The sequence below is a fragment of the Colletotrichum truncatum genome, assembly GCF_014235925.2.
Source record: "Colletotrichum truncatum strain CMES1059 chromosome Unknown Contig_0017, whole genome shotgun sequence".
Classification (NCBI taxonomy): domain Eukaryota; kingdom Fungi; phylum Ascomycota; class Sordariomycetes; order Glomerellales; family Glomerellaceae; genus Colletotrichum; species Colletotrichum truncatum.
In genome coordinates, this window is record NW_027222414.1 from 21,908 (window position 1) to 36,006 (window position 14,099).

General features: G+C 50.7%; 3 protein-coding genes across 3 annotated transcripts; 2 read left to right on the forward strand and 1 right to left on the reverse strand.

The window, feature by feature from the left end:
* Positions 1-1,971: 1,971 nt before the first annotated feature.
* CTRU02_215551 (uncharacterized protein) lies at positions 1,972-3,033 on the reverse strand (the record flags this gene model as incomplete). Its single annotated transcript, XM_036723757.1, has 1 exon — positions 1,972-3,033. One exon carries the CDS (start codon positions 3,031-3,033, stop codon positions 1,972-1,974), a length of 1,062 nt encoding a protein of 353 aa, XP_036584439.1.
* A 1,444-nt stretch (positions 3,034-4,477) lies between these two features.
* Positions 4,478-8,185, forward strand: CTRU02_215552 (uncharacterized protein; the record flags this gene model as incomplete). Its single annotated transcript, XM_070206494.1, has 2 exons — positions 4,478-5,435; positions 5,496-8,185. 2 exons carry the CDS (start codon positions 4,478-4,480, stop codon positions 8,183-8,185), a joined length of 3,648 nt encoding a protein of 1,215 aa, XP_070059794.1.
* A 753-nt stretch (positions 8,186-8,938) lies between these two features.
* CTRU02_215553 (uncharacterized protein) lies at positions 8,939-14,077 on the forward strand (the record flags this gene model as incomplete). The annotated part of the gene is made up of 2 exons (XM_070206495.1): positions 8,939-10,182; positions 10,594-14,077. The coding sequence occupies 2 exons, from the start codon at positions 8,939-8,941 to the stop codon at positions 14,075-14,077; spliced, it is 4,728 nt and encodes a 1,575-aa protein (XP_070059795.1).
* Positions 14,078-14,099: the final 22 nt, after the last annotated feature.

The following is a 14,099-nucleotide window of genomic DNA, read 5'->3' on the forward strand; positions in this document are numbered from 1 at the left end:
CTGGAGATGACGTGAACATGCATTTACACAATGCCACAGATGCCTACCAAGGCGTATGGAATCGGGAATCCGGCGTACAGAAACGATAGGTATACTTACAGGAATGGGAGGATGGATACAGGCGTTTACGGTTGGTAACTTTGGTTTGCGGGTCGGGCACTTCTGTACAGGGTTTGGCACCCCTGTACAGAAGCGTGGGACTGTCCGTACCCTTGCGTTTTTAGGTTTTTTTTAAGATACCCAATTCGTATTTCTTTGCCAACATCTGTATTTTCCCGTTCTCCCTCGTGAATCTCCGTATGGACTATTGCAGCACCTTACCATGGCTGGCCGGCCACGTATCGACCTTACCCCTTTTCAATCTATTATTACTGAAAAGTTCCAGAATGGCTGGACTTATTCTAATATAATTACATATCTTTCCGAATCATTCCAAATTCAGGTCTCTCCGTCAACATTTAAACGTTTCCTACAAAGCTTAAACCTCCGCCGCGAAGTCCGTACAGAATTTTCCAGCGCCTTACTACAACGTATCTTCCAGCTCTTCTTTGATCATAGGCTATCCGATTTAGATATTCTTTTATGCTTACGGACGGAAGGCTTCACAGTCTCACAACGTGGCTTAGAAGATATTCGAAAATGCTACAAACTATGGCGCCGTCAAACCCCCGAGCAGCTTCAAGCAGCATTTCACCAAGCTGTAAACTTCCTTGCCTCTACAACAAGTGATGAAGCACGCGTTACACGAGACTTTGGCCGAGAATTCCTCTTTACATATATGCGCCAACGTGGCCATATTATTAGCCGCTCGGTCTTATATGAAGCATATCGTACAGTTTTTCCCGAGGAAGTTGCAAACCGACTGAAAGAGATCCGATACCGGCGGAAAGGTTGGACTACGCCAGGTCCAAACTTTATATGGTCACTCGATGCATATGATAAACTACTTCCGTTTGGGTTTGAGATATATGCTAGCATCGATGCATACTCCCGTTATATTGTGTGGTTTTACGTTGGGTTTTCTGCACATACGGCCCGTTCTGTATTAGCCCAATATCTATCTACACTTCTATCACGGGGTATTATGCCACAAACTATTCGTTCAGACCGTGGTACAGAAACTATCTTAACTGCTGGTAGTCATTGGTATCTATCACAGGACCGTACAAAGAAGGCCCCTTTACAGCCAGGCCAAGACGTTCCTATTCAGTTCCGTGACTGTTGGATCTTTAGTAAAAGTATCCATAATGTTAAGATTGAAAGCTGGTGGAACCAACTTTGTCAAGCACAGTCTGCAACTTGGAGAGTACGTATTATTTACCTTTATATCTATTTATTTACTAATAGTATTAGGCATATTTCTATCGATTACAAGCGTTAGGTTTATTTTATAACCAATCGCTTTCTGACCGTGTTGCCTTATTATTTATCTTTATGCCACTTATCCGTAAAGACTTTACCTCTTTTGTTCAACTCTGGAATAACCATCGCATTCGCTCACAAAAAAGTCGCCCACATGTTGTTTCTGGTCAACCATGGAAACTTTATCATCATCCAGATCATCAAACCGCACAAGACTTTGCTTAGCCAATCGATCACGTAAAGATTCAAAAACTTCAAAACTTACTTGGAAGTGAAGAACTTAATTTGGATCAATTCCTTCCGCACGAAGTCTTTCAAGTTTGTAAAGGTATTATGGAGCCTATACAAACCTTTCCACCAGTTACAAACTTCTGCGGTACACAATATCCACGTATTGAAGCATATAACTTCCTACGGCAACGTCTTAAAGAATATATTGAGGCTAGGATTCAACCAGAACTTCACTTACTACCAAAACAAAATGGAGGTATTGAATGGGTAAAAGAACAGTTCCGTAGCCGCGGGATTAGTATAGATGAACTTTATACATCACTATCAGGAAGTGATAGTAGTTCAGAAATAGATGAAACTTGAGTATATAGAGTATACCTAAACGATTGTTTCCTCTTGTCGTACTACTATTTCGTCCTCTTCCTTATCTTCCTGGCTACCCCCCTTAAGAGTTATATCCTCCTGAATAACGTCTGTATGGCCCTGCTGCTCAACTTGCGAGTGCGTACGCTTGCGTGACTTTATTCCTTCTCTCTCCTGCTTTATTACTTCTTGTGCCTTAAGAGAAGGCTTTCGTTCAGTTCGAGTTTGAATTCGAGTTGGAGGTTTAGGCGTAGGCGCTTTCGTAAACATATTGACAGTAGGTAAAGGTGTTGTACTAGTTGTTACCATGTCAAGCGTATGTTGTTTCAGTCGTAACTTCTTTGATACTTGTGGTTCAGTAACAAGCGGATCTACTTGACTTTCGGAAACAAGTGCGATAGTGTAAACGTCTTTGTCAGGGGTAATTGAGGCTTCGCGAAGAAAGGTAAAAAGGTCTTCAGCCTCGTACGCTACCCCACGAAACTCATGCATATCCGTAGGATTCTTTGGAGTAACGGGCATTGCCTTCCAGTTTCGGTCAAGGAATTGCTTCTCAGACGTAAACTTTACTAAGACCTTACTTATCATATCTGTATGTGAAGTAAACTTAGAAGTTAACAAGAACTGTGACTTCCTAATAAACTTTTTAACAGACTGAACCCGAGTGTATGTTCGAATAGAGATTCCATCTATATCCGTAACATAGAAAGATGCAAGCCATAGGTGAATAATAATATCCACAGTTGGGTTCGGAACTGGTTTCTTCTGGGTTTGCTGGATACTAGCTGTACGCTCCTCTGAGCCCTTAATAAGAGCAGTAAGGAGACTATTGTCTGGCTGTGTATCTGGTATATAAAGTGCTTGTTCGATCGGGTTGGTTGTAGTATTGGAAAGTCGTGTACGTGATGAAATCGTAGCCGTTGGAGTTTCGAAGTCGTCAGTATTGGTAAGGTCGATTTCGTCCGGTTCTTGTACTTGGGATAAATCGATTGAACAAAATGCACACGTCTTCCACTTCCATAGCAGTTTTGCTGAGAAGTGGTCCAGGTTAGCCCGCTTGGGGCACCTTAAAGACATATTCGTACAAAATATGGTAAATATTATTGTTGAGAATTGAGAATACACTCCTGTGCGGCCCCGTAAAACTCTGTACATGCACGTATACGAAACATAGAATTCGCTTAAATTTGTGATAATTACATAGTAAAGATAAGAAGCTTAACTATCTATACGGGTGGTGTATGCTTATCTCGTTTATGCATCCTAATTAGGCAATGTTTGAATTTTGACCCAGTGCGCCCTGCGGACTGCCGTACGTAGATCGATCTTCGTAACTCAAAATGTAATCTTTTGCTTCTTCCAATCTGACAAGGGTCTTTCGATGAGATCAAATCAGACCGGCTTGAACTGGGTTGCATCCTGTTAAATCTAGATTTGTGGGGTGCTGGGCCTTGACGCCAACTCGGCCATGGGGTCTCCCTACGTCCGTCAGTGCCCGGCCAGGACTAGGTTAGCTTGTGCCTGAGTAGTTCTCACTCTAAACAGTGGAGATCTATTTCGTGTCCAACGTGGAGGGCATAGATTCCAATCAAAAAGGCATATCCCTTTCCCCGCTCTCGACTCCCCTCGGTGCGATCGTGTTCCTACTTTAGCGTAAGAAAAATCAAGGTAAGTGGTCTATGTAGGAACCGCAGTCATCCTGGTTTAGGCTGGACTACAACTTGGCCAGCCACTCTACTGTAGTACTTTTGGCTTTGATGACAGACTCCGTTTGTGGGTGAAGTGGGTTTAGTGATACCTTGGGCCCATGCGTCGTGGGTTAAAGATCTTGAGCGGGCACTTTGCCCTGATAGCAGCCATCATCTAATAAAGACTAGAATGGAACAGTGTGCAGCGACGTCATTTTATCTCACTCAACTTGGCCGTCTAATATCCTGGCATTCCTAACTAGATTGGAACGGCCCGACCTAGTCACCGGCAACATCTAGGCTCCCTGATACCTTGCTTATTGCTTTTGCGCCTACTACAAGCCACTTGCTTAGTAATCACAAGCTTCGATTGCGGTGACCCTGAGCCATCAATTTCTCTGCCGCCTAATCTGCAAAGCGAAAGGTTTAACGCTCATCGCAGTATTCAAGTATCTCAATTAAATTCACAGTTGAACTTGAGAGAGTCTTGCGCCTCTCAGTATTCTACGTGCTCTTAGAGGTTATCCTACGTAGCTGTTATAAAGGCAAAGTCCTTTTAGCTACTATGTAAGGTAGACGCCTGTAATTAGCGCATCATAGACAAGCAGCCAATCACACCGGCGACCTCCAACCGTGGTTGGTCTGACGGCATCTCAACTTCTCGCATATGACCCCTCCCGATCAGGCTGAGGACGATAAGAACAACTCGTCATACGGTCCCGTCGGGCAATTGTTCAAACCAACAACTCTGCAACATCAACGCGTCTTGCTATCTTACATGGGTTTCCGCATCGACGTTTCTTCGCTGGTCTCTGCTACAGAGTTGATGCACTATGCCGAGGTCTATTCCTGCTCGCGACTTCACTGTCGGCTGGGTCTGCGCGCTGCCCATCGAGCTGGCAGCCGCGGCAGAAATGATGGATGAGGAGTATGCTGACCTCCCGTCCCAGCTGTCCGACTCGAACATCTATTCCTTTGGCCGCATCGGCGTCCACAATGTCGTGGCTGCCTGTCTGCCCGCCGGCCAGATGGGCACAAACCAAGCGGCCATCGTCGCAAGCCAAATGAAAGTCAGCTTCCCGTCGTTGCGGTTCAGCCTCCTCGTTGGTATCGGCGGTGGCGTCCCAAATCTCGAGAACGACGTCGACATTCGGCTCGGCGACGTCGCTATTAGCCAGCCGACAGGACAGCATGGTGGAGTGATCCAGTACGATTTCGGGAAGACTGGGGCTGACGGTCGCATCGCTCGCGCCGGCAGCCTCAACGCGCCACCGACGATCCTTCTCAATGCCCTAGCTAAACTGCGAGCGAGCGACGTCCGAGGCAAGACGCAAGTCCACGCGTACCTTTCTCAGGTGTCTAGTAAGCCAGAGTTTGCATCGCCTGGCCCCGGCAACGACACCCTATACCATGCATCATCGCTTCATGCCACTGGAGCTACATGCGCAAAATGCCGTCCAGAAGACGTAGTAAGCAGGGAACCACGTGCGACAACCAAGCCGGTCCTCTTCTTCGGCAACATCGCATCGGGGAACCAGGTGATGAAGGACGGACTAACGCGCGATAGGCATAGTCGGGAGCTTGGAGGTGTGTTATGCTTTGAGATGGAAGCAGCTGGGTTGATGAACAACTTCCCTTGCATTGTCATTCGTGGCATCTGCGATTATGCGGACGCACATAAGAACAAGCGATGGCAGCCGTATGCAGCGGCAACGGCAGCAGCATACGGCAAAGAACTGCTAACTACCATCCCGGCGCTGGTTTCGAGTAAGCTAGATGAGAAACAAGATTGTAAGTAAAGCCTTGTGGGGTATATTATATATATTCAATATAACTACTGATGCCTATTAGCTCGTCTAAAAGCTTACTTTATCGTCCCATTTGGTCGGAATGAAAACTTTGTTGGCAGAGATGCCATCTTAGTACAACTTCTCGAAAGGATTCCCCCGAGTGCTTATAAAGACACCTGCCAAAAGACAGCCATCGTCGGCCTCGGAGGGGTTGGCAAGACACAGGTTGCTATTGAAGCCGCCTATCGCGTTCGCGACGCACACCCCGACTGTTCTGTGTTCTGGGTGCCGGCTGTCGACACGGTGATGTTTGAGAACGCATATCGCGATATCGGTCGAGCGCTTAGCATCCACGGCATCGAAGATGACGAAGCGGATGTCAAAGGGTTGGTTAAAGCCGCCCTAGAACGGGATGGTAATAGGAGTTGGCTTCTCGTTATCGATAACGCCGACGACATGGAGTTGCTCTTTACCAACTCCAAGTTAGCAAAGTATTTTCCCTCTAGCAGAAAGGGCTCTATTCTGCTTACGACTCGTAACGAGCAGGCGGCAACAAGATTTAGCCGTGGTCGCCCTCTATACTTACGGGAGATGGGCAGCATAGACGCCACTCAACTCCTACATAGTGGACTAGACGAAAGCCAGATCAGCGACACTCGGATCACTACAGAGCTGCTAGGGCATCTCGCTTATCTACCTTTAGCTATCCGACAAGCATCAGCATATATGGCTTCGAACAAGAGTGTGACGGTGTCTAAATATCTCAGGTATTGTAAGGATAGTGATGAGAAACTAGTGGGATTGCTCAGCAAGGACTTTGAAGACGAAGATCGATACGACAATATCCAGAACCCAGTGGCCAAGACATGGCTAATCTCGTTTGAGCATATCTCAAGGGACAACCGGCTAGCAGCAGAGTACCTCGGCTTTCTATGCTACCTCGCGGAGAAGGACATCCCCCTAGCTCTTTTGCCGCCTAGTGAGGATGGGATAGACACCGATAACGATATGGCGGCGGAAGAAGCAATAAGCATGCTAATGGCCTACGCGTTCATCCAGGAGCGGGACACTAAGGGAAGGATTGATATTCATCGACTAGTGCGCTTGGTGATGCGCAACTGGGTAAGGGAGAAAGGAGAGGAAGAGGAGCAAGTGACAGAGACGATTTACTGGCTTAGCGAGAGGTTTCCATGGCCGGATCACGAGAATAGGGCAGTGTGGATGACGTACTTGCCGCATGCGCAAGCGGCACTTCGATTCCAGGATTGGTGCACAGACGAGGAAGCATTATGGGATCTGTTGGCTACTACAGGGCGAAGCAATGAGCTACTTGGAAAGTATGGTGAGGCGGAGCAGATGCATCGACAGACACTGGAGTTAATGCAGAAGGTGCTGGGACCTGAAAATCCCTCCACACTCACCAGCATGAGCAACCTAGCAGGCGTGCTTAAAAGCCAGGGGAAGTATGAAGAGGCAGAGCAGATGCATCGTCAGACACTGGAGTTGAGTCAGAAGGTGGTAGGACTCGATAATCCCTCCACACTCACCAGCATGAACAACCTAGCAGGCGTGCTTAAAAGCCAGGGGAAGTATGAAGAGGCAGAGCAGATGCACCGGCAGACACTGGAGTTGAGGCAGAAGGTGCTGAGACTCGAGAATCCCTCCACACTCACCAGCATGAACAACCTGGCACTTGTGCTTGAAAGCCAGGGAAAGTATGAAGAGGCAGAGCAGATGCATCGGCAAGAACTAGAATTAAGTAAGAAGGTGCTAAGACCCGAAAATCCCTCCACACTCACCAGCATGAACAACCTAGCAGGCATGCTTAAAAGCCAGGGGAAGTATGAAGAGGCGGAGCAGATGCATCGGCAGACACTGGAGTTGATGCAGGAGGTGCTAGGACTCGAGAATCCTTCCACACTCACCAGCATGAACAACCTGGCACTTGTGCTTGAAAGCCAGGGGAAGTACGAAGAGGCAGAGCAGATGCACCGGCAGACACTGGAGTTGAGGCAGAAGGTGCTGGGACTCGAGAATCCCTCCACACTCACCAGCATGAACAACCTGGCACTTGTGCTTGAAAGCCAGGGGAAGTATGAAGAGGCAGAGCAGATGAATCGGCAGGCATTGAAACTATATAAGAAGGTGCTGGGACCCGAGAATCCCTCCACACTCACCAGCATGAACAACCTGGCAGGCGTGCTTGAAAGCCAGGGGAAGTATGAAGAGGCAGAGCAGATGCATCGGCAAGAACTAGAGTTAAGTCAGAAGGTGCTGGGACCCGAGAATCCCTCCACACTCAGCAGCATGAACAACCTGGCACTTGTGCTTGAAAGCCAGGGGAAGTATGAAGAGGCTGAGCAGATGAATCGGCAGGCATTGGAACTATATAAGAAAGTGCTGGGACCCGAGAATACAGACACACTCACCAGCATGAACAACCTGGCACTTGTGCTTGAAAGCCAGGGGAAGTACGAAGAGGCAGAGCAGATGCATCGGCAGACACTGGAGATGAGGCAGAAAGTGCTGGGACTCGAGAATCCAGACACACTCATCAGCAAAAATAACCTGGCACTTGTGCTTGAAAGCCAGGGGAAGTATGAAGAGGCAGATCAATTATGTCGGAAGTCACTGGCGCTAAGGGTGGGACAAAGAGATGCATTCCACGGCAGTGGCAGCGCGAACCAGTACGGGCCACCTGAAGATTATGTGTCGTACATACACTCTCCGGCTTCCCACACACATCAGTAAATGAGCTTAGGAATAAGGTGCTGGGTGGCGTATCCTTTTAGCCGTAGGGCAGACCGTAATGCTGCTAATCACATTGAAGTGGACGCAGACTCTAGTTCCACGACTTCAGCAGACTAAATCTGCTATAGCATATACTAATCAACTTTCCATTTCTCTGTCACAATGGCTCACAGTACCATACCCGAGGGAGAAGCGGCAGTACTCCTGTAATATCTTGAAAGCCTCTTACATACTTAGGCGCCACGAACAGGACTTTTGCAAACGTGCCCAGGGCCCTAATGATGGGACTTGTCTGTGTAGATTCAAAGGAACAATTTATGCATATGACTGAATAAGCATAAGCAAGATGCATAAGGCTGAGGACCATGTTTATATAGCTTGTGCTAGGTTTATGTGGGTCTTTGATCTTTCAAGGTGGGCTTGAATTGCCAAAACAGTGTGAGGGCGATTTCTGGCTCTTCTGTCGAAGTCATTTTAGAATGTACCGAGGGATTCTGAAGATGTACCCTGTCAGCAAGCGGCTCCACAAATGTCTGTGCACAGAAAGTTTTCCGTCTGAGAAGCTGGAAACCGATTTCGAATTTCTCTGTAATGCCTTCCAGATGTGGCACTGGACAAGCTGTATTATCATCGAGGAATCATTATCTTTTGTTGTTGCTGTTGAGGGTTATTTGGGTGTTTTGCGAAGGGGCGGTACCGAAACGCGTGGCGCGGCGCTAGTGGACCCACTTTCGGTGCGTTCCGTCGTGAAACATGCAGGCGGATTCGGATACGATCAACGTCGCGTCCGACTCGGGAGAGGCCAGCGGAACGGCGCGACCACTTCGACGGATACGGAAACCGACAACCAAGGCCCTACTAAACGAAGGAAACCGAGACACTCTCGACGATGGGGCCGCAGAGCCGAGCGAGCAGGGAGGAAATGGGGTGCGGAGGGCGACCACTAGGGGCGCGCCAGCCGCCAGAGGAAGGATCAAGGCGATCGAGGACGACGACAGAACACTGCTCCTGGCCATGGGAAAGCAGATGAAGGAACTCCACGCATCCCTCCAGGTGGTTTTCAATGCCTGGAAGAAATCTGAACTGCGCAACAGGGACATCCAGGCCGAGCTTCGACAAACCACGGACGAACTTCGGACGGCGAGCGAGGAACTCCGGTCAATCAAGGACGAGCTGGAGACAGTCCGCAGCGACCTGCAAGCGTTGAAGCAGCAAGTTGAAGACGATAACACGAAGACATGGGAAAAACTTGAGGCATGTACGGCTCTGGCTCCGGCGCGAAGCGACTCCAGCCCATCCTATGCCGCTGTCGCCCGAACCGCCTCGACGAACCAATACAGCGACGCACGGGCCCGCACGCCCGGCGCAACACCGACCAACACGACCGACACTCTGTACTGCACGATCGACACCTTCAGCGCTGAAGAGGAAGATGGAAGCAAGCCCAGCGCGGGCACAATCAGGGCGGCAGTGGAAAAGGAAATGCGTGCGGACGGGCATGCGGGATGGCGGTGCCTGGCCGTGACTGTGAACCCAAGGAGTGAGAATCTCATCAGAGTTGTCTGCCGAGATGATGCGGAACACCAAATGGTCAAGCAAATCGCGGAGACAAAGATCGCCCCGGGTATACGTGTCCGAGACGACGACCTGCACCCAATCAAGGTAGACTTTGTGCGATGGACATCCGTGTGGGAGGAGAAAGGAAAGTACAGAAGTAAAGCAGCGGAGGAATTTAGCAAGGAAAACCACGCTACTGTCGCCAAAATCGTATGGCTAAGCGATCAGGAAAACCCGAAAGCATACGGATCGATGGCGGTCTACTTGACCAAAGCCAGCGACGCCAGAAGACTTATTTCAGAGGGCTACTTCCACGCAAGCGGAGAATCAGGAACCACAGGGGTGTTCAAACCCCAATCCCGACCACAACAGTGCTTCAAATGTCAGCAGATCGCTCCGCACAAGGCAGTCCGATGCCCGAACCGCTTGGTGTGTGGAAGGTGCGCCAAGGAGGACCATCACCACAAGGATTGCCGTGAAACGGCACTGAAGTGTGTTCCTTGCGGTGGTGCGCATGAGTCTTTCAGCAAGAAGTGTCCGAAGCTCTACCCATCTCTCCATGAGTAGAAACTTTCAGGTTCTTCAACTGAATGTGAGGAAACAGGATGCAGTGCACGAGAGCCTGATGAACGACGAGAGACTGCAGGATTTCACGGTTATAGCCGTGCAGGAACCGTGGGTGTGGAAGAGAGAGGGGAAGATCTTGACGGTGCCGATGCGGCACAGTAGGTGGACTAGGATGGTTCCGACGGCGTGGAGGGAGGAAGGACGGTGGGGCATTAGGAGTATGCTGTGGGTGAACAAGGAAATCGAAGCGGAGCAAGTGCCGATACCGTCACCGGACATAACAGGAGCCGTTCTTCGACTCCCGGTCGTCGGGTGCTGATTGTGTCTGTGTACGTGCCGGCACAAGAGCCCGAGATGCTTCGCCGCACATGTTCAATGTTACGGCAGGCAATCGCGGGAGTCAGGAGTAGCGCAGGCGAGGTGGTGGACGTGGTCTTTGTTGGTGACTTTAACCGGCATGACCAACTATGGGGAGGAGATGACGTCTCGGCGACCAGGCAGGGAGAAGCCGACCCGATCATCGAGTTGATGAGCGACTTGTCACTCAGGAGCCTCCTGCCACGGGGGACGAAAACGTGGCACAAGAACGACGCGGCAACGACGATCGATCTGTCAATCGCATCTGAGGACCTGGCAAGGATGATGACAAGATGCGCCTTGCACGAGACAGACCACGGATCGGACCACCAAGCGATTGAGACAACGTTTGAGATTGCGACTCCTGACACGGACAGCAAACCTCGACTTTTGTTCAAGAACGCGCCATGGAAGGCGATTAATGCCAGGATCGAGGCCGCGCTGCAATGTATTCCTACGGGAGGCACAGTGCAGCAGCAGACAGACCGGCTCATGTCTACTGTAACGGTAGCAGTAGAGGCGTTGACGCCTACAGCCAAGCCGTCTCGGTATGCGAAGAGGTGGTGGACGGAGGACCTCACTCAGCTGCGCCGGATCCACACATTCTGGAGGAACCGAGCGAGGGCGGAGAGACGGGCCGGCCACTGCCCGCCGGACCTAGAAGAGCAAGCGCAGGCAGCGGCGAAACAGTATCATGACGCAATCCGACAACAGAAGAAGAATCACTGGCAAGGGTTTCTGGCCGATGACACGAACATCTGGAAGGCAGTCAAGTACTTAGGCGCCGACAAAGGCGCCTCATTCGACAAGATCCCCCAGCTTATTAGGGCGGACGGCTCCAAGACGGCGGAAAAAGGAGAGCAGGCGGAGGAACTGCTGTCTACCTTCTTCCCTCCGCTCCCGAACAACATCGAAGATGAGGGACAGCGTCCGCAGCGGCCACCTGTGCCATTCCCCGATATTACGTTGGAAGAAGTGGAAAGGCAACTGTTCGCAGCCAAATCGTGGAAAGCACCCGGAGAAGATGGGTTGCCGGTGGCCGTGTGGAAGCAGACATGGCCGATAGTGAAACACCGGGTACATGCGCTGTTCCAAACGTCGGTGAACGAGGGAGAACTACCGAGGCAGTGGAGGCATGCAAAGATCATCCCGCTGAAGAAACCGAACAAGGATGACTACACCGTTGCAAAGGCTTGGCGACCGATCTCGCTGTTGTCAACACTGGGGAAGGTTTTAGAGTCGGTGATGGCTGAGAGGATATCTCATGCGGTCGAGACACACGGGCTCCTGCCTACCAGCCATTTCGGTGCTCGGAAGCAGAGGTCGGCAGAACAAGCCTTGGTGTTACTTCAGGAATACATCTACAGAGCGTGGAGGAAGAGAAAGGTCCTCAGCCTGGTCAGCTTCGACGTCAAAGGCGCATATAACGGAGTGTATAAAGAAAGACTGCTCCAGAGACTCAAGGCGAGAGGAATACCAGAAAAGCTGGTGGAATGGGTTGATGCATTCTGCTCGCAACGAACGGCAAGCATCCAGATCAACGGGCAGGACTCGGAGGTCCGCTCCCTGCCTCAACCTGGGCTGCCTCAGGGCTCGCCGCTGTCGCCTGTTCTGTTCCTTTTCTTCAACGCGGATTTGGTCCAGCACCAAACCGATGAGAATGGAGGATCACTAGCATTTGTTGACGACTATACGGCGTGGGTCACCGGACCGTCGCGACAGGCGAACCGGCAAGGGATCCAGGCCATCATTGACCGAGCGCTCGATTGGGAACGACGAAGCGGGGCGACATTTGAGGCAGACAAGACGGCTATCATACACTTCACGCGGAACTGGCGACATCCGGAAGATTACGCAACCTTCAACATCAAGGGTGATACAGTTCGGCCCAAAGACCGCGTGAAGGTCCTGGGCGTGATCATGGACACCAAACTCTATTTTCAGCAACACATCGCAGAAGCGGCGACGAAAGGTCTCGAAGCTGTGTTGGAACTCAGACGACTGAAAGGCCTATCTCCGTCAACGGCAAGGCAACTCTTCGTGGCGGCGGTAGCGCCGACAATAGATTATGCGTCGAACGTCTGGAGACACAGGTGCAGGACAGCCCAGATGAGGGTCATCAACAGGGTACAGAGAATTGGAGCCCAAGCCATCATTGGAACATTCAACACGGTGGCCACAGCGGTTGCCGAAGCAGAAGCAAGCATACAGTCGGCCCAGGAACGATTTGACAGGAAAGCGATCAAGTTCTGGGTGCGTCTCCATACATTGCCTACGAGTCATCCACTGCGACGTATCAGACCTCAGGGCTTCAAGAGGCACATCTCGCCTTTCCAGAAGATGGCCGCAACATACCGAAATCTGCCGGTGGACAGGCTGGAAACCATCGAAGCGTTCCCACAGGCACCATGGGAAAGCCAAATGCTTACGGTAGTGGAAGAAGACGGCGACAAAGCGACCAAGGCGATCCAGACTGGCTGGGCCGTGAGAGCTGTCACAGGTAGCTCGGCAAGAAACGGAATCGTAGGATACGGAACAGCAATACTGCTCCCCCTGTCTCACAGGAGAGGCGGCTCCACGACGACAATATCAAACACAACTGGCTCTAGGGAAGAGCAGAATCCATATACAGCAGAGCTCACGGCGATAGCAAAGACGCTGGAGACCCTCTCGAAAGGGATCCGTTATCGTGCCATCTACGTGTTTTCCACCAACAAAGCGGCCGTCTTAGCAGCAGGGAAGCCTCGACAACAATCAGGCCAACAAGAGATCCGTCGCATATGCAAGGCAGTCAACACTCTCATAAATAAAGGCAACAAGATTACACTCTTCTGGCTTCCGGCAGGCGTAGACTCTGACATCAAACTGGAGGCCAAGGCAGCGGCGAAAGAGAGCACGCAACAAGGAAAGACGCCGAAGAAGAAGCCAACCAGGGCATACTCAACCACAATCAGAAAGGCATTGAGGGGACTACAGAAGTACTGCAGGTTACCGGAAGGGGTAGGAAATTTCTCGAACAGAGTCGACGCCGCCCTGCCGGGAAAGCATACACGGCAACTATACGACTCGTTTTCATGGAAGGAGGCCAGCATACTGGCCCAGTTACGGACGGGGATGGCCAGGCTCAACTGGTACCTGCACCAGATTGGAGTGGCCCCCTCGGACCAATGCGCATGCGGACAAGCAGCAGAGACGGTCGGGCATTTCCTCTTCCGTTGCACCCAGTGGACAGAACAACGCGCACCGATGATTCAACGAACTGATACACACAGAGGCAATCTGTCATTTTACTTAGGCGGGAAGACCGCATCCGACCCTGACGATTGGTCGCCGTACATGGACGTTGTAAGAGAAACAGTGAAGTTTGCCATGGCAACGGGACGACTCGATATGCAGATCAATCAAACTTAGGACAGCAACAGCACAACACCAC